At 34.0% G+C, this 19,875-nt stretch overlaps 1 protein-coding gene across 1 annotated transcript in view; it reads left to right on the forward strand.

The window, feature by feature from the left end:
* Positions 1-228: 228 nt before the first annotated feature.
* The window catches only part of DPY19L3 (dpy-19-like 3 (C. elegans)), a 33,393-nt gene continuing 13,746 nt past the window's right edge, over positions 229-19,875 (forward strand). The window contains exons 1-14 of the mRNA XM_009585472.1: positions 229-328; positions 1,812-1,945; positions 8,985-9,075; positions 9,930-10,051; positions 10,252-10,397; positions 12,091-12,214; positions 13,003-13,137; positions 13,978-14,109; positions 15,206-15,307; positions 16,113-16,186; positions 16,431-16,589; positions 18,120-18,242; positions 18,582-18,693; positions 19,256-19,312. Coding sequence (XP_009583767.1) covers positions 229-328; positions 1,812-1,945; positions 8,985-9,075; positions 9,930-10,051; positions 10,252-10,397; positions 12,091-12,214; positions 13,003-13,137; positions 13,978-14,109; positions 15,206-15,307; positions 16,113-16,186; positions 16,431-16,589; positions 18,120-18,242; positions 18,582-18,693; positions 19,256-19,312 — 1,611 coding nt within the window. The remainder of the gene's footprint in view (positions 329-1,811; positions 1,946-8,984; positions 9,076-9,929; positions 10,052-10,251; positions 10,398-12,090; positions 12,215-13,002; positions 13,138-13,977; positions 14,110-15,205; positions 15,308-16,112; positions 16,187-16,430; positions 16,590-18,119; positions 18,243-18,581; positions 18,694-19,255; positions 19,313-19,875) is intronic.

The following is a 19,875-nucleotide window of genomic DNA, read 5'->3' on the forward strand; positions in this document are numbered from 1 at the left end:
CATTTGTACTCTGAGTTGTACAAATTTAAAAAAACTTGCATATTTGTAAGATACACTTCAACTACAGTATAGTTCTGTAAGTCAAAGTCTCTGATGGCAGTAAAATATGGTTCTGTTTTCAGATATTTCATACAGCATTAAATGAATGTTTGGGTAGGAAGATGCATTGCTTGTATGTGTCCATTTAGGAGTCAGACTGAAGAATAATGAATTAAAGTGATTGACATCATGACAACCGTAAGACAGAGAAGGGTTGGAAAAGGCACGGAAGCGGCTGAAGATCAGCCTTCAGAGAAGAATGTGAAGCCTGATGGGAAAATTCTGTTTGGTAGGTAATGAAAAGGATTGTAACATTATGGCTTTTTAATTGCTATCCTAAGCACAGGTTAGAACTAGGTATGTACCAAACACATTTTCATACTTGAATATCTATCACCAAAATTAATTGGATGAGACAGAGGGCATGCAGATTACTGCATGTCAATCTCATCTCTATTTTAAAATCCTAATTTAAATTGGTGAGAACAATTTTTTTCAGTTTAGTATCAGATTTCCTATAGCCATCGTAGGTTCTTAAACAAATCTCAGTTCAAATCATTGGTAACATAAAAGGATTTGAAGACCTCTGATGAGTTGTACTTAAATATAAGCAGATTGCACATAAAATCTGAATTTAACTGCAAACCCTTGCTTTTTGACTACAGGACAGACCAGCTAGGTAAATTTAAAAGAGAGACATTAAGTGTCTTGATTCGATGATCTGTTTATGTCATGAAATACTGACAACATTTTTGTTTGCCAACTCTAAAGTTATAATTCCAAAGTTTGTTGGGTTTGGTTTTTTTAACTAACTTATTTTAAGGGATGTTTTGATCTAAATTCCAAATGTTTCTATATATGCAATTTGAGTAGATGAAAGGAAAGTTACATTGTTGTTTCTACATGAGTACACTTAGGCTATATACAAAATGGGAAAGTGATCATAGTTTTCATCCAGCCCAACCCTCAGTTCCATTGAACTGCATATTTGGTATCCATTGTGTAGATGTCACACACAGTATGAAAATGCCATTTCAAAGATATAATTCCAGATCACGAAGTTCCATATTAGCCTTATATCAACGTTAAAAAAACCCCAAACCTAAAAAACCAGGAACATAAGTGTACAATAAATTGATTGAGCTACCTAGAAAAGCAGCCTTTCTTTCCCATCATTCCATCTATGATCTTATTCTGATGTCAGCAGGAGGTCATCTGCAATTCAAAGCATGACACCATTATCAGAGGCTGCTTTGGCCGCTGTTCAGTGTCTTTGTGTGTATTTAGTGAGACTTCTGAACCTTCAGTGTTGTTTTTTTACAAAAACCAAGCAAGCCCTCAGAAAACAAGCAGCTGTTTTAAGATGTGTGAAGAAGATTTTAATTTCTTTCTTTGTGATCTAACAGTCATCCTGTATTGCCTTAATTAAAAAAAGTTGCCCTGGAGGATATTTCAATTTAGATTTACAAATTAGAGATGGTATTTATCTAGATTTGTGTAGGGTCATGGTATAAATTGAACTATCACTGCATTTTACCAATTAAGGCACACCTTATTTCACTTTGCATGTAAATAAAATACTCTATGTATTTTTGTTTGCTATATGAGAAAATGAAAACCACATCTCCATAAAGATCTCTTAAAACCAAGTGTCCTGTTACCTACAAAATGTAAACTGTACTAGCACAGGCAATGTATAAATGAATTTCCAAAATTCCTTTAAGTTGAATTATGTGTTTCACAATTACAGAGTGAAATATTTTTCTTCCAAGATCATACAGGTAGAAAGCTGTGGAACATACTCTCTATAACTGTTGGTGGAATTGTTGCCGTCTCTCTTGGACTTCTTACTTCTGTTTATGTTGCTACACTGCATGAAAATGACCTGTGGTTTTCCAATATTAAGGTAACAGTTGTTTTCATAGTTTCATCAGTGCTTTCATAGAGCGTTAATATGAGTGTTAGTTGAAATTCCATTTATTTATATATGTGTCTTCTAACTTGCTCAAAAACATAGAATATTTCATTTTTAAAAATTTAATTTTAAACAAGCTGTGCTTCTCTTCCCACCACTTTTTAAATACTTGATCATTTCTGTAAATACTTTTCCCCAGTTTTTCTCTAAAAACATTGCTATACAGCTCCTGCCTGAGTTGTAGCTATGGTTCTTCCAACCATTGATCATTATCTAGAATAGAATTTCAACAATCTGCTATAAGTTGCTCTATAGTCATCTTTCTTTTATCCAAAACAATCCAAAACCAAACAAAAAACGGTTAAAGTAAACAATACGCAAAATCCTGGCACACAGTTCTTTAATTGTATTTATACTGTGATATTGTAATACAGTTTAAGCACAGTCACTTACTATTCAATACTAATTTTATATAATGTTATCCTGAATGTGCAAACCTCAAAACATATTTCAGACATTCACCAACGTAAAACCAACCATTCCCAAGATCCAGGACTGACTAGTTTTTTCCTAGAATCATTGCATGGGAAAATAATGCAGCTGTACACATATCTAAATTTAACCAGAGGAAAGAAACAGGTGAGTCATTTTCCTTTTAGATGCCTAAAATTCACTCTGTTAGGTCTATGTATTATGTTACTCAAAGAGTATGTATATTTAGAATACTTGCATCACAATGTGTCTTTCCTATACTACACACTTTTTCTGTCCCAGAAACTTTTATATTCGTGTAATAAAAATAGTTGGCACTTACTGAAACAATTGCTGTTGTATTATACATATAATACTGTTTTGTACCCACTCTCATCTTTCTTTGAATATATAGATGGATTGTATGTATATTGAAGGTACACCTTAGGTTTGCGTTTTCCTTCCAAATGCAAGTATTGATTAATTTCACAGGTATTGTATATTTTGAAGTACAAACAGGCATGGACTTGTGGCAATGTATGAACATAACGGGTACAGCATTTTTGTTCTGTTGAAGTGATACAGCGGGACACAAAGTTCACTGAGAGAAGCGAGTCTGTAGTTGCAATTAAGTTGTCCCCCAATGGATGAAATGCTCATTTTATTTGATAATTATTGTTTTCATTTTAAGTACAGTAGAATGCCATTAGCTATCAAAACTGAAATAAAACCCTCTAGATACTTCTAGTCTGGATTCTGTTGTCTCTGTAGGTCTCATTTCATTCTATGGAGTTGGTATGATAACTAATAACATTGGAACATGAGCAATTTCAGCCAATTTGATGGAAAGATTCTAAAAAGCATTAAGTTCATCTACCAGCAGGTTAAAAGAGAAAGAGGTGCAGATATTCTCTGATCTCACGTTATACCTTCTTCAGTAAGATGTGAACTCAACCAGAGAATGCATGTGACTACAGTGATAACTTTAAACTGATAACAACAGGAAAAGCTTTAATGACATTTCACATATTATTAGATAAAATAACCAGTTGTAACATAGAGCCAAAAGTGATCAGGCTTCATACATACTCCTGCTTTTTGGAGCTATGTGTTCAGTGAGTGTATACTGTTCGTGTTTTTCATGTACACACACTCAACTTACATTGTTTCTAAGGATATCTTCCCAAATAGAAGGCTATAGCTCTAACTTGATTGATCAGACAAATGCAATTTATTTTGTAAACACTTACGTCCCAAGCGAGATTCAAAGGTACTTTTAAAGATTTGTTCTCAAATCATTTATTACAGCTTGAGACCAAAGAGGCAGTATCCCCTGCAGTTTATTTGCAAACACAAAGAAGGTTGGGGATGAGTCAAGTCTGATCAAATTTTCTGCAATTATCTGCCAAGTCAGACTCTGACTGTGCTTTCACTTTGATTAATACAAAGCTTTCCAAGGTTTTACTGTTAACTTAAATATAGTCTAGACTTGTTTTCTTGCCAGTATCCATCTCAGAGCATTTTGTGGCCGTGAGAATAGCAAGATAAAAAATCTAAACTGTATATTTTGATACGCTTTCTCTTAATTAAGCAGAGAAAGAATACATGGATGAGGTAAAGTTTAAACAAAATACTGTTTTGGGAGTAGTATGGGAAGAGAAGACTACATATGAAGAGCCTGTGAAATTTCCTGCAAGCTGAGACAGGAAGGCTCATCCTAACATCTGTAAAATAGTACATAGACATCTCTGTGCCTATATGTATGAGTGGACATTGTAGAATCTCTAGATGTAAATACATGTTTTCCAGCATTTCTGAATTGGCTAATCTTATAATTACAGCACATACCGTATACTAATAAAAGACAAGAATAAAATACACTACGGAACAATCTGAGATCCTCAAAAATTATCTTCAAAATAAATGGAAAATTTGCTTTTTTCTCTAACATTTTGTAGTTTGGCCAAAGCATATATTTTTGCATATATTAACTGAATTTTCTAAAAATTTTCAAAGAGTAAGTTTTATTTTAATGCGTACCCCAGCCCAAATTCTCAGAAGGGAGGATTGTAGTCTAATCCTTGGCACACAGTTATTGCATGCCTTGCTTAATGAAGCGCAGAAGTTATTTTGTTTTGTTTTATTTTTATTAAACATTACACATAGAATAAATGGATGCAACACTAATACACATCCTGTGTTTCATTAACCCCCATGCCTATGAAACATAGTAGTGCATCATCGCTGCTCTGAAATATAGGAAAGAAAAGAAATTCTAAATCGGTTATATTTCCATACATTTTAAATTAGTAACTTAGTCACTCTGAATTGGCTGTAAACAGTGCAAATTTGGGGATTTTATGTTACTAAAGTCTGATGTAAAATTATATAACAACATATTATCCCCCTGAACTTTATTCTTTTCTTACAATAAGCTACAATTAGTCAGATGGTAAGAATTCATACACAAAAGGGTATGTATGGCTACTAGATTAATATAGTGAGATGTAATGGGAGACTTGTTTTGTCATTTTTTCTTTTACGTGAAGGTACTCCTCTCTTTGTACGTCAGTAGAAGGAGGTCTGCAGTGTTTATCTGACACTTTTGCGCTAAACTAGACAGAGGTTTTTACATATACCATTTAGGTACGAAAGGTGGAATTCTTGTTCTGAAGACCCCATTGATACATGAATATCATGATTGCATAGTTACAAAACTGTGCAGTTTGCCAATTGTATTCAACCCTAAAAATTGAAAGTAAAAAGAGTTCATGGTGCAAAGTCAATGATTCTTAACTTCTAAATAATTGAAGTCACAACTTGCGTGTACACTTGTAATGATTGCCTTTATGTAATTTCAGTTGCAGTTCATAGAAAGCCAGTTCAGTTTTGGGTGTCTTCCAGCAGTGGTTCACCCAACTAGAAAAACTGTTCTGTGGTTGCTATACTGTTTTGTTCTATTTTGAATATGGCTTTCAACAGTGCGTTGATTTCAACTGCTGCAGTATGTGTGAATCTTGTTCTTATTTGCTAATAAATATGCCTGCTATTGTAAATTTGCCATGGTCATTGGAGAAAGATGTAAAATTGTTTTCTTATCAGAAAAACTGAAAATGCAGGTATTGAAGAGTGGTTTATGCTATGAAAGAGGTACATGATTGGTATTCTTTTTTTTATTCCAAGACTTCCTGAAAGAACGACTGAAAAAAATGAGAATGCAGAATGTCATGTCACATAGTCAGAAGCTGTGTTTGTGTACACTTCCAGCAGGGATCACAGAAAGTTATAATCACTTATCTTGACCAAACAATATTGAAGAAAAAAGTTTGAATCTCTTCTCATATACATTAAAACAACAAAGGTTCCTGTTTATGATGGTGAAAGCCAAAACAGATTTCTTATCCAAAAATCCTTTCCCAGTTTTCTGAGAAGTTTCTGGCACGACACATATAAAATGGCTAGTCTATTTTCAGTGATTTTCAGTAGCAGTTTAGTGACTGCTCCTCAAGTATAGTATCTTTTGGGAACAGGATCTACTATGAAAATAACAAAATATGGGGGGTGGGGGGAGAATTGCATGACCTCTCCTGTCAGATGTTGTATTGCTTGTGCAAATGCAAACTCTGAAGAAACTTTGAAGAGGGATGAGCCAAGGCCACATAGCAAATTAATACTGTAACACAAACAGGTAAACTTCGCAGCTTTCATTTGTTCTTCATCCCTTCTGAGTAAGCAGACTACTATTACTGAATTTTCCTTTAATAAAATTGCTGCTTGCAAGAAGTCAGGAATAAAAATACCAAATTTTAAATCTTTCAGACATGAGGATAAGAATCCTGGGATTCCTTCTCTGAAGTGCTTATATTTTCTCTTTTTATATTTTGAATATAGAAGAAAGATGAAAAAAAGTGGGGAAACAGATAGCCAGCTAATTAGAACGTGAATGCGTAAGCCATGAAGAGAAGGAGGGCAGTCCAGTACTTTGGTGATACTTTTCCGAAGAAGTACCTGTTGAGTTGTTATGGGTACTTTTACTCTGGATCAAAAGTCTGATCTGAGTAGGAACCATGCCATTCTAGCAGATGGGCATGAGGTTAACCAGCCAAAAGACCATGTACAAGGATTAAATACATTTGCTGAAGGCAGGATTCTCAACCCGGAACACTGGTAACAGCTGGCTGTATTGATTTTCCACTTGTATGACTGAGACAATTTTCAAATCTTTCTGATCTTAAATTGAACAACTAAAAAATATTTTCAATTACACAAGTTGTGTTTTAGCTGTGTCAAAAAAGAAAAGTAATTGGAGATTTGCTTATGCTCTTTGTTTACAGAAAAAAAACTCAACTCAGACTTTGGCTGCTTGCTCAGTATTCTGAATGACTTGGTTAGGGAGTTTGAGGAAACCTAAGCTCTAGAATTTTGCACTGCCCTTGAGAGAAAGTCCTTTGTATTTTATTTTGAATGCTTAATATTATTAGGATACAACTGCATAAATTGAAATCACATGCAACTCTATATGTATCCTGGAGGATAGTGTTCTTTTTTTTTTTCCTTGGAACAGTGATAACTTCTTTGTTAAAGACTCAAAAATTGAATTTACAGAAAGATAGACGTGCTCTTATAATGCTTACCCATAAGTCTGTATGTTTTTATTGACATGGAATACTAGGGAAAGTATAAATTGCTGTAGAACTGGAAAAGTATTGTGAGTGAATAAAACAGATGTTATCTTAGCATGAAACAGATGTAAAACTCACTAGTGTTTGTCTCATAAAGTATAGCATTTGGTTGAATACAGCTGGTGCCAGGATTACAAATTAATCATGTTTGAATGCATTTTTGCTAATTAGATCCCCCTCTGTGACTACTCTCTCCCCCTTAATAAATTCCAAATGAACATTCCTTCTTTTTTCTTTTTTTTTTATGAGCACTTAGAATCAGCCACTTTTTGGTATTAGAAACTTTTCAGTAGTGATGAATTTGAAGCTAGACCTCATTCAAAATCCAGCATTCTCATTTTGTTAAGTGTGTGGCTTTTAGTATTTAGTGCCAATGTCAGTTTCTTCTGCTGGTATTACAACAATTTTTATGTCGTAGAGCAGCTGGAGAGTTTAATTGTGAACTTACATTGAATCAGATGTGGTTTTATCTGTTGATTTTTCTCAGACCAGAACTAATATTGGTTTAGTTTGTCAACAGTTGACTTCAATAAAACACATGTTCTGAGATAAGATTCTATACTGGGCAGTAGAGGAAGGAGGAACATGATTTTTCATCTATCTTTATGTTAGCTCTGAAATAGTATTGATTCTGTTCCAGCAAAAGAGATGGGACTGTACAAGAAAGATGAAAGTCTTGGGATTCTATGTAAGGTTGCATTAATCAGAATGGCATTCATAAAAATCTCAGAAAACAGTAACATTCTGTTACTTCAGTAATGTTCTTTTGTAAAGAAAGCTGAATTAATAAGATTATTTTTAGAAATCTCACTTAAATTTCATAATGACTTGCATACACCACATACAGGAATCTCATAGGATTTTCAAATCTGGATATAAACCTTTTCAAACTTACTGCTTATGAGAGATATTTGCTTAGATGTTTTTATATAAACTATGAAAAAGATCACTAATAATAAAACAATTTTCTGTAAGATGCCTATTAGTTCTCTTCAGATCGGTTGTTCATGCAGTCTTATTGTGTTTAAATGTGGTTGCCCAAGGCTCTGAATTTGTTAAATTTCATTAGGTCTTCATAACTAAAGAGGTCACAAAAGGAGGTGAATTCCAAAGCAAAGATCCTGTACTGAGGGCAGTTTTCTCTAGGAGAGCTTTTATATCTCACTTAGACTCCACCTGCTGCAGTATCAGCCAAGAAAGAGGCATAGTTTGAACTGTACCTAATTTAAATAATTCGAACATTTTTAAAATAAAAATAATAACTTTACCTACACCTAAAAACAAGTAAAGAATCACTTTTCCTTCAACCTATAATTTAAGTATGAGAGTGATGAACAGCTGGCTTCCTGCAAGAAACAGCGTTTAACAAGTGGCCAGCAGCATACCCTGCCAGCTGAAATATCAGAGTGGCTTATGGTGCAGTCCCAAGTATAGCACGCTGAATTAATTGAGCCTTAAGGTGGCAAAGCCGTGGAACACTATGGGATATCTACATCTGGAAGAAAAGGTTAAATGCATGGAGCAAGCATATGCCGTTTTAAAGTCCAGCTGTTGGCCACTATCTAAACATTGAATATTACAGAAAAATAGTAAAAGATCCAAAATGTTTCTGAACAGCATATCAGAATCACAAAAGGCATATATATTTTCCCCAGTTAGCAAAAGCATTGACACCTCAGCCATTTGCCTCTCACCCTAATTTGTCCATGTATTTTGCTTTTATTTGAACTAAGTTGCACAGAATGCATGAACCCAAAGACTCAAGCCACTGTATAGGTCAATTTCCCTGGTACAGCAAGAATTTGAGTTGAAAGCAGCTTCATATGATTGTGAAAAGCAAATGGAAAATGAATTTACTAGTGAACTTTCATTTGCAGGAAGTTGAAAGAGAAATTTCATTCAGAACAGAATGTGGACTTTATTATTCCTACTACAAAGAGATGATTCAGGCTGCTTCCATCCAGCAAGGTATTGTAAACTGTAAAGTAAGTTTTACTTCATGTTGCCAGATGACTATTTGTAATACTTTTTCAAATATAGTCAAGAACAAGGAATACCATAACTGTGAAAGATAGTGTAACAATTGTACTGGAGACAGATTTATTATGTTCATACGCCAGGGAGCCACTAAGTTATGGACATAATAAATTTCACAATGATACATTGGTTTCTGTGCCACACCTTCACGTTCTGATGAAGGCAATCACTTTGAGGGACAACTTTCGTATCTGTTAAGGTTTCAGCCTTGCTGGTTTATTCAGTATATTACTGTCATTTTTATTCTTCTCTTGTTTAATTTGAATTATGAGCTGTTTGTGGGAATGGGGCATTTTTTTTTTGTATGCCTGGACAGTAAGTGACACAATGAGCAGCTTCCAAGGAAATCATATACCATGATGGGGTTTTCTGTGACAGTCTCATGTTTTCTAGATACTTAACTGTTGCTCCCTAGCAATTTGCTTATATTACACATTTGTCAATATTAACATCACCTGTGTTCAAAGTGGTGACAAGAATGGTTCTCAAGATCCAGTATGTGCCACAGATTCTGTGCTAGGAATGTAAGTGTAATAATAAATGTTTTATACATTACTAAATATATAGTACTTGAATTAGCACTCTGAGTCACATTCGAAGCAGGGAAACTGAAGACCTCAGAAGGTCATGTTGATTCAGAGGTAATGTGATCTGAATCCTTGACTCAAAGTTTGCAGTTTTTGATGAGGGATCCTAAAAGACCTTTGAAAAAGTTATTCACTGTTCAAATGAAGATGGAGGGGGAAAATGACAATCTCCTATTTCAATTTCTCTTTATCGTTAAGGTTTACATGGTTTAGTATATGACAATAAAACTGAATCTGTGAGGACAATTAACATACTTGAAAGAATGAATGTTTACCAGGAGGTGTTTCTCAGCATTCTGTATAGGATTCTTCCAATTCAGGTAGGCATTTATTTATGGCTTTAGATTGTAAGTGCATTATGAAGATTGCGCAGTGAATCATAGCTCCCCTTTTTAGTTATTTTCTAATTAGAAATATTCCTGATACCTTTTTAATTTGTAAAAGCAAAACCTAATTCATATTAAGTATAGTCCCCCCCATGAGTGTTTTATGTCAACATCAGTATTCTTGTGTTTTACAGCAATACCTAGAGCCCGTTTATTTTTATATCTACACTTTGTTTGGACTTCAGGCAGTTTATGTCATTGCTCTGTATGTAACAAGCTGGCTTCTTAGTGGAACGTGGCTTTCAGGGTTGTTGGCAGCTTGCTGGTATATTACAAACAGGTAAGTGAGATTAAACATTCGATCTTTCTAAAATTGTACCTCAAAGGTAAGGCATTAAACCTTCAAATGCATGATTAATTGGACAAAAAAATGGAACTATAAGGCTTCTCTCCAGATTACCCAGAAAATGGAAAAAAATGTTTAAATATTACAAAATTATTAGAAAATAATCAGAAATGAGCTGACATTGCAGACTAGGATTTTAAAGTTTCAAGAAGTTTGAGTAGAAAGTTTTGGCTTAACTTGGTCTCTGAAAGTGGACTACATCTTTCAGATATGTCTGGTTCTCCAAATGATGTACCCTGTCTTCTCCAGCCTAGAATCCCTTAGGTGTTAAAGACACCTGCATATATGCCCTTCAGGTCTCTCCTCTGCCCCACACCCAATCTCCAGGGATTCCTTCAACAACCTAAGATCATCAGAAGTTCAGCTTCTCTGTTCCCTTATTCCTGTAGACATCTCCTGCACTAAGATTCAGAGAAAAAAGATGGTAATTGAGCTGTTCGAGCACTTTATCACTTGAAGAATTCTCAATTTGGAGAGAAAAACTAAAGAACTGGCTTTATGCCAGCAGTAGGCTGCTGGCATGAAGCTAAGACTGGTGACATAGGCTGTTATCTGTAAATTAATCAAGAAAATAAAACTACAGTGTCGGCTCTATCAAAACTGTTTGATATGTTAATCAGCAGCTGTAAAGAACTTTATCTGCAAGCATGTCCATTACAGAATAATTATAGGTATATAGTGGTAAAACGTTTCTTTCTCCAAAGATGAAAGTAATTAAAAAATACATGCAATGTGCAGTAGTTCATGTTTATTTCATGAGGTCATCTTTTCCATTTACAGAATATTTGGAGCAGATTTGTTTTGTCCATCTTTGTAATAGTTCATGAACAATGGAAGCTTGTTATCCTTTATGCAAATAGAATCAGTGCATGGAATTGATCTGGATAAAGACTTTCTGTCCAGATGAAGTACATCTGAGGCTACTGAGTAACTCCATTTTAGACATTTTTTTCATCCAGCTAAGCGTGTCTCAGATGTGTTGCTTACTTTCCTTTTTAGATAACGTTTTCTCTGCACAAGAAAAAAGGGAATTATTTTTTGGTTTTAACTTTTAATTCAGGTTTTGTAAATGACTGCCATTTGGGAAGCTTTTACTGACTTCCATCACATACTTTTTACGTTAGAACATTCAAAAAATGACCAGAAGTTCCAAATCAGTTTAGTGGTATTCAAATGCATTGCACTGGGATCACAGTGAAGAAATTGATACCTGTTTATTCTTATATGTACACTTTTTGCAAACGAAAAAATGAAGTAAAATTACCTGTGGCGTGAACACTCCACATGCTGGATTTTGGGAGTGTTTTTGTTGTGGGGTTTGTTTGTTCATTTTTAAATTACCCAAGCTGTGCTTCATAAGTAAGATTTAATCCATAGTATAAGTTTTTTAACAGTAAATGAAGCTAAAGTACAACATTTGAGGTACAGAAACAATGGATGACTTGCAGAACCTTCATAATGATGTTTTTTCCGAGCCAGGCACGTTGAAGGAACTATAGTGTAGAGCCTCCATTTTTATCAATAAGTAGTTAAAATACCACAAAGATGCCTGTCATTGCAACCTCTCTGTCACCAAGTTGGTGTTTTATTTGTTTTAAATTTATGAAACTCTGTTTGTTTTGTACAGAATAGATACTACAAGAGTAGAATTCACCATTCCTTTAAGAGAGAACTGGGCACTGCCATTCTTTGCTGTTCAGATAGCAGCCATCACATACCTACTCAGAACTCATCTACAGCCTGTTCAAGAAGTGAGTATTTCTAACAAGTATGACACAGTAAAATTAGTATCAGAAAACTGTCTGTAAAACTTAGGACAAAATACTTAATACACGTTTGTATCGGTGGATATATACACACACAAATCACTTATAATGTTGAAAACATTAATCAGATGAGCCTTCTGTTAATTTAGATGTAGTTGAAATAAAAAGGAATGCATATGCTCAGCACTGAAAAAAAAAAATAAAGGTAAGCTCTAAAGAGTACAAGACAACAGTACTGTGTATTTAAGAAAACACGAGAGTAACACGAAGTGGGCAGAAGAAAAGCTTGTAAGCACAAGGACTAAAGATTTTCTTTTGATTTCATTTGTTTTACGAATTTAAGAGGTTGTCCTGATCAGCAAGAATAAAAGCAAATTGGTGATACAGTTTCTTTGACAAACAGTTCTTAAGTTATCACTCCTCAATTTGATCAAATAACTGTTATTTATAGCATAGTAAAACATGTATTGCATGTTAATCTATGGGCTGAAGCTATTTGAGATCTCAACATTTTCTTGCAAGTGGTATTACAATGGTAAAATACAGGCATAAATATAAGAACCTGTAACTAAAAAATGTTCATTATCCTCCAAGCAGTTATTGCAGCTAGAAAACTCATTAATGTTGTAAAAATGGATTTTAAATAAAACCAAATTAAGGTGGGTTTTGGTTGGTTTTGGGGTGTGGGGGGTGTGGTGTTGGGTTTTTTGTTTGTTTTGTTTTTTAACAAAGGAAACTGTACAGTTAAATAAAACTTTGTTCCTTCCTTCCAGAGATTGACACTTACGGCTGTATTCATATCAACGTTTCTCTTTAGCCTGACTTGGCAATTTAATCAGTTTATGATGCTGATACAAGCATTGGCATTATTCATACTGGACTGCTTTGACATGCTTCCTACAGCAAAGGTAAGATTATGTTTGGAATAATCAGATTTTTTCTTTTCTATCATAAAGCTAACAGTTTTGGAGGTATTTTACTAACCGGTGGCCTGAATGCCTGAAGTAATACAGATTATACACTGTGCTGCTTTGTGCTTTTAAGTAATCACAGTGTATATACTGCAAGTGTAAAAATGAATGATCAAAACAACACCATTTCTGGTTTTTTTTCAGCTGATTTTATTTCACTTTATGTAATTCATTCCTGTTGTTTAATTTTTGTCTAGTTTTGTTTAGACACAGCTATGTTTTGACATTATTAAGGGATTGCTTTTAAATCATAACAGTTGATCTAATACTACAGCTTAAGCATGTCCTCTGGAAGCAGCCAGGAAAAAAAAAAAAAGTAGCATGACAAATCTTTGCCTAAGCTGAAGTCATAGCAATGTATGAATTTTGCCTCAAGTACTGTGCATCCTTGTTTTAAAGTTCGGTGTAGGCACTGTACCACAGAGAGAAGGAAGTAGACCGACCAATTGCTCAAGAGAAGCAGTTACCTTTTGTATGTTGAAATTCACCACAAAATAACAACATTGTCACTGCTATGTTGCTGAACTGAATGAGACAAAAAGCAAAATAAGCATCAGGCTTCCCTAAATATAAAATAGGTATAAAATATTAACCTAACTAGTTCAGGACATAAATATAGAAAAGATATAGTAATGGCTTTAAGTGTAATGATTTAGTGCGAGATGATACATTTTTTGAAAAAATAGTTGATACTGAAATAAATTATAAAACACATTCAAAGAAAAGCAGCTATGACTGTAAAGTTTTGTAGGCATAAAAATCTCATTATTGTTACAGGTTACGTGGCTCTATATCATTCAGGTTTCTGGATTACTGCTAGTCTGTGTCCTACAGTTCTTTAATTCAATGATCCTTGGATCATTACTTATAAGTTTTAATGCTTCTGTCTTGATAGCAAGAACGATCCAGGTAGGTACCGAAATATTTTTGTAGTACTAAATAAAGAGTGTGATATCTATATATAGGTAAATGAGTAATTTACATGCATTATAATCTTAAATTACTAATACTAATTAGAGGAATTACTATAGTGTAAAGCAACAAAAACATTGCATGATCAAATAATGAATTCAATTACACTAACTACAGCATAACCAAGCACATCAGACATCATAATTCTGTGATGGCTATTAACATTTATGATTATGCAAGCTGCAGTTTGGATCCTGCAAAAAAATTGCATAAACGGACTTTACACCTGTTTCAGCAAAAATCTGCCTCCAACAAAATATTCTGTGAGAACTAGGCACATGTCAAATTCAGCTTACTGAAATATATTGTTTATTTCAAAGATTAAGATTTTTTCCTGTATTACAGTTCTCTTTGTTCTGATACTGGCATTGACGGCAGCCTCTAACCAGAATGTATGAACTTACAGGGCCATTCTTGCTGTCTCTCACTTGTGACCTTTTAAAATCAGGACTGTGGTTTTTATAGTTAGACAATGTCTGCACCTACTCCAAGTTGCCTGTGAGCAGCCGAAGAACCGTTACCAGATCTGGAGCTTTGAACTGGAAAATTGCTCAAAATCCTATCAACTGACAGTTAGAGCCAGAAGACACCTTTGCCGTATTTAGGTGGAAGGTCTAATGAAGAGATATTTCAAAAGGCACATAATACTATTGAAATTAGGGGAATCTTGGAACACAACCACAGTTGCACTGAATGCCAGCAGTTGTGTAAATATAATGGGGCCACTTCTGACGGAAGGCTGTTTGGCTAGTTACAAAACTCTGCCAGATCAATACACTGGGGAGTTTTTATGATATTGTCCCTTCAGTTTTGTGGAAGAAATATATCTTTATTCTGCATGCTTGGTTATGTATACATTTTTGCTTACATGAACCTAATACAAATTTGATCCTGATCAGGCCTAGCAGATAAGCTATTTCAAATAGTCTGTGTTGCTTTTGTTCTAAATACATACAAATGTACTGAAATACTAATATTTTGTTCCAAATACATACAAAAAAGTACTGAAATACTAATATTTTCTTCTTTCTAGAAAAACCTAAAAAAGGGCTGCTTGCTTAATAGGCTTGGGAAACTTATCCTCCATGTATTATTAGTCTTGTGCTTGACTCTCCTAATAAATAAATTCATCAAGGTAAGCAAATAATTTTTAATATAGATACAAAATGTATTACATTAAAAGCTATTTGTTAACCATCTACAGTAATGTCATGAGATAAAAATTGCAATGAGATTTCACTGCATTTCAGAGGCTGCATTTTAGAAATGAAAGATCATTTTGCTAATATTTTTGCTATATAGATTTTAAAACATAGTCTTAAAACTTCATAAATTAGCACCAAATAATCAAATACGTATTTGTACCTTGGAGAGCACCTGTAATTTTATAACAAGTGTAGATTTATACTGCATTCTGATACTGCTGTGCATTTGCAAAGTTTTTCATTGAATTTACTTTTCAATGAATGCAGTTAAAAATGAATACTTGTTATAAAAATGCTGTAGACCATACTATACTTTTAGTTGCTTCTTGTGCACAGAGATGTCTGCAGACATTAGTAACAGTAACACTTTTTCTGCTTTTGAGTTTTGGTCTTTTCAAGAGGTCTATATCAACAGATATAGTACACATGGAAATTAAAACTATCACAGTAAGATACGATAAGTCATTGAAATAAAAAATACAGCTAAAACCAACTTATCCTGGATAATCTTTATCTGTAAATAAGAAACTAACCCTAATAGATATTCTAAGAAGTAAGTAACTTGCCCTTTGGACCACAGGACTATAATTACAAAGTGAATGCTTATTTGATTGTAGAGCACCCTATCAGTAAGCCTGTGTTGCTTCACAGTTTAATTTAAATTTCACACTTGCTGTGTGAAGCAAGTTTTTTGATACTTAAAATATAATTTCCTTTCTTTTTCCCCTTTTGTAGAAAATTCTTAATCTTGAGTCAGATGAACATATATTCAAATTCCTGAAAGCAAAATTTGGATTTGGGGCAACAAGGTATGATTTAGCTGCAATTTTGCTTTTTTGTATGACTTCATTAAGTGAAGCCTGCAGGTTGTTCTCATTTAAAATCTTGGTGGTAAATCGTGGATTTTTACATCATGTTTATGTCATATATTTTCCTTCATGATAATCTGCACAACTGTGGCTTTATAATTTCTTGGGAAAAAAGGAAACTTTGGTTCTTTTTGACATCAAGTTATGAAATACATAATGACAAGGATTATTCTTTTTTCTTTAGAGATTTTGACGCTAACCTGTATCTTTGCGAAGAAGCTTTTGGTTTACTACCATTAAATACTTTTTCAAGACTCTCAGATACATTACTTTTTTACGTCTATGTATTTGTTCTCGTCCTTACGACAGTAGCAGCTGTAATTGTTGCCTTTCGGAACCTCAGGTAAAATGTTTTTAAAATAATTCACATCTTTATCAATTTTCTCTTCTTCAAGAGGCTAAGGAACTGACAGTTGAGTACAGCAGCATACCGTATTACTTTCCACAGGTACTAAGGAAACAGTAGGACATACAATAGAGAGATCAGGCAAAATAAGTAACTTCCTATTAAAGCTAAAAATGTAAAGGATATAACAAGACTAAGTAAAGAAACATTCTTCCTTAGATTCCTTCAAGCTCTTTTGTTTGCTGTTGAAGTTTTGCAGTACGTGTAGGGTTGGTTGGGTTTTTTAGGGGGGCGGGGAAGCAGGGGAAGGGCGTCTTTATAGAAAACAATGTTAGTTTCTTTAGTTCATCCCATTTTCCCTGTGCAAAGCACTCCCAATCAAAGATTTCCCTGATGGTATCCTCAAACTGCCTAGAAATGAGCAAGGATAGTCTGTGCTGAACTTCCTGTGATCTGTGTGAAGAAGCAGGAGTGGTAGACTGCAACTGTGCCTCACTGCTGCCAGTTCCTATAGCTAATCTGTAGGATTTGGAGGTATTTACAAAATACTAGAAGAAAATTCGTACTGAACTGCTATTTAAAAAAAAAGTAAATGGTTCATTATAGACCTCTCAGTTTTACATTTACAACCTGGGCAAAAGTTAGAAGGGATGTTGTAAAACTTGATTAAGCAAAAATTCAAGGAGAGTCACATAACTAATGTCTATCATCATAGATTTTATGGAAAACAGGATAAAAGGGGGAGAGAGAGAAGGGGAAGGAGAGGGAGAGGATCTAAGACATTCTGAAACTGTGTTATGATAATTGTGAAGTAATAGTCATCTGTAAGACATTTTGATACTATTCAGCCAGCCTCTTAAAAAACTCACTGCATTAATCAATTTTAAAAACAAACAAAAGACTCTGCAGCTCTTACTTTCTGTAATCCTAAATGTAATCCCAAACATTACCCTAATTTTTAACACTGGCCATTTATCGCAATTATCCCCCACCCAAAAAAACGGGAAAAAACCCACACATTTAAGCAGCTGCTTTATTTTGACCAGCCTTCCACATACATTCACAAGGGTAGCCACATCAAGCAATAACCAATCCTTTCAGCACTTCTTTTCTGTAAATTTACTTCCAATCTATGGCTTTAGTAACATCCAAATATACCAGCACAACCCCACAAAACACAGTTAAGTTCTTCACTCTCATCAACAGCCCTGTGAACCCTGTGAGAGTAGCTGCTTCAAGCAATAAACTAAGCATGCCTTTCTGTAAACAATTTTATCTCATTCTAAACCAGCTCATTTAAACCCATTGCATTTCCAGAAAACTAGACATGAAAATAAACACCTGATGCTGCATCAAGTTGGTGCTATCAGGCTTAATTATATCATAGATACAATAGAAGATTGTGGACTGATAGCAATAGTATTGCTCTTTAGCATCAGAAGGTTTAAATGCTTTTTAAAATAGACAACTGTATGAAATATGTTACAGAACTTAATATAACACTTTTTATTTCTTCTATTTTATTAGTGGTTCAAATCAAGTCCAGTTCATGAAAAAAATGGGAGAATGCACAGTAACACTGAAGCCTGATGCTGCTTACAACTTAATTCACACAGTTCTTTTTGGATGTCTGGCATTAAGCACAATGAGGTATATTTTTTTAAATTCTACTAAAGGCTTTTTTAGACAATTGAGTATATTTTTATAAGAGAGTAAAATATGCTGACCACAAACTGATAGGATCATGAACCTCCTTTCTCTCCCTGGTGTGTTTCCCAAAATTCTGCCCGAAAGAATGTTTGGAAGTTGGGGAGCAGAGGTGTTCTCAAGAGCACATAGCAAAGTGCAAAGTCAGTCTTTTACTCAGTTATTTCAAGTCCTGAAAGTCCAAGAAAACTGTGTTCAGAATTTCTCTAACATAACTGCTCTCATCAACACAACTTAGCAGAGCTCCAGATGATCAGCAAAAACTTGTCTGTATTCTTCCAGAATGAAGTACCTCTGGACATCCCACATGTGTGTGTTTGCATCTTTTGGCCTGTGCAGTACGGAAGTATGGAAACTTATCCTGAAGTGTATTCATCTCTACACTTCACAGAGGGTTAGCACTATACTTGCAGCATTTCGTGAAATTTGTTCTTGCTCCATATGTAAATCAAATCAAGACTCAGAATTATAAGACATCTGACATGAATATTGTTTGTAGTCCTCTTAAACTGGGTATCTCTGAAGTACATTTGTATAAATTTAGTAAGTAAAATGTATTTTCTAGTGGTTTATATATTAAACAATTCCATTTGAATACACTAGATGGCAATATAGATGTGGCTATGAAAAATAACCACAATTTTACTAAAAAAGTCTTAGTCACATATTAAGAAATCATCATCAGTCTGAGAAGAGCTTTACAGTCTTATACTGAATGATACAGTGTTTTCCACTTTGTAAAGATAGGTCTAAGTATATAGATATAAATCCATCATTTGTGATGGGTCTGTAATAAGGGTTTTACTTGAAAACAAAATCAGAATATGGTCTTAAAATTCAAACTCTCTAAATTCCACCACATGATAAATATGTCAGATATCAATACCTTAAAAACTAAGTCTATGCAAATAAATGTATCATCAGAATAACGGATTTTTTTTTGCGATTTCTCTTAGATGCATGTGATTAAGTATTCTATACCAATAATTACATTAATATACATTTCATATAAGGTAAGAGATTTTTTTTCTTAATGTTTTGGCATTTTTTAGTTGCATGGAATTTTCCTTTTCTCATAAAGGGATGTTGTTTTATAAATAATTACATACAAGATTTGTAGCTGAATTTTAAAAATCGAGATAGACTACCTGAAGTGCAAGTACCTTTATGCATATGAAATTCTATGTAAAGGAGCAGTTGGGCTCATTTGATCCAAAGTAGTTGTTCATAAATACAAATGTTTGTCTGATTGTATGTGTAAGTTACCAAGTGTTATTTAATTGCATAATTTTGTGGAAATTTAAGTTGTCTGTTTTGGTTTTAACTAAGTTGCAGATAAGATGCAGATTGTTAAATTATGTAATGATTCATTGTAGGAGCAGAAATAATAACAACATTCTATACTGCTGTGCCTCATCTCATGTTTTAAAGTACAGATTTGTTAAACTAGTTAAGTACTTATGTTATCTTCAGTCTGTCCCAGAAACAAATTATTATTGTGGTCAAACGTTTAAATGTAAATACATAAAACATATTTAAAATAATAACATGTACAAGATTATTAATCTATCAGTCT

This window comes from Fulmarus glacialis, unplaced genomic scaffold (assembly GCF_000690835.1).
Source record: "Fulmarus glacialis isolate BGI_N327 unplaced genomic scaffold, ASM69083v1 scaffold12099, whole genome shotgun sequence".
NCBI classification, from domain to species: domain Eukaryota; kingdom Metazoa; phylum Chordata; class Aves; order Procellariiformes; family Procellariidae; genus Fulmarus; species Fulmarus glacialis.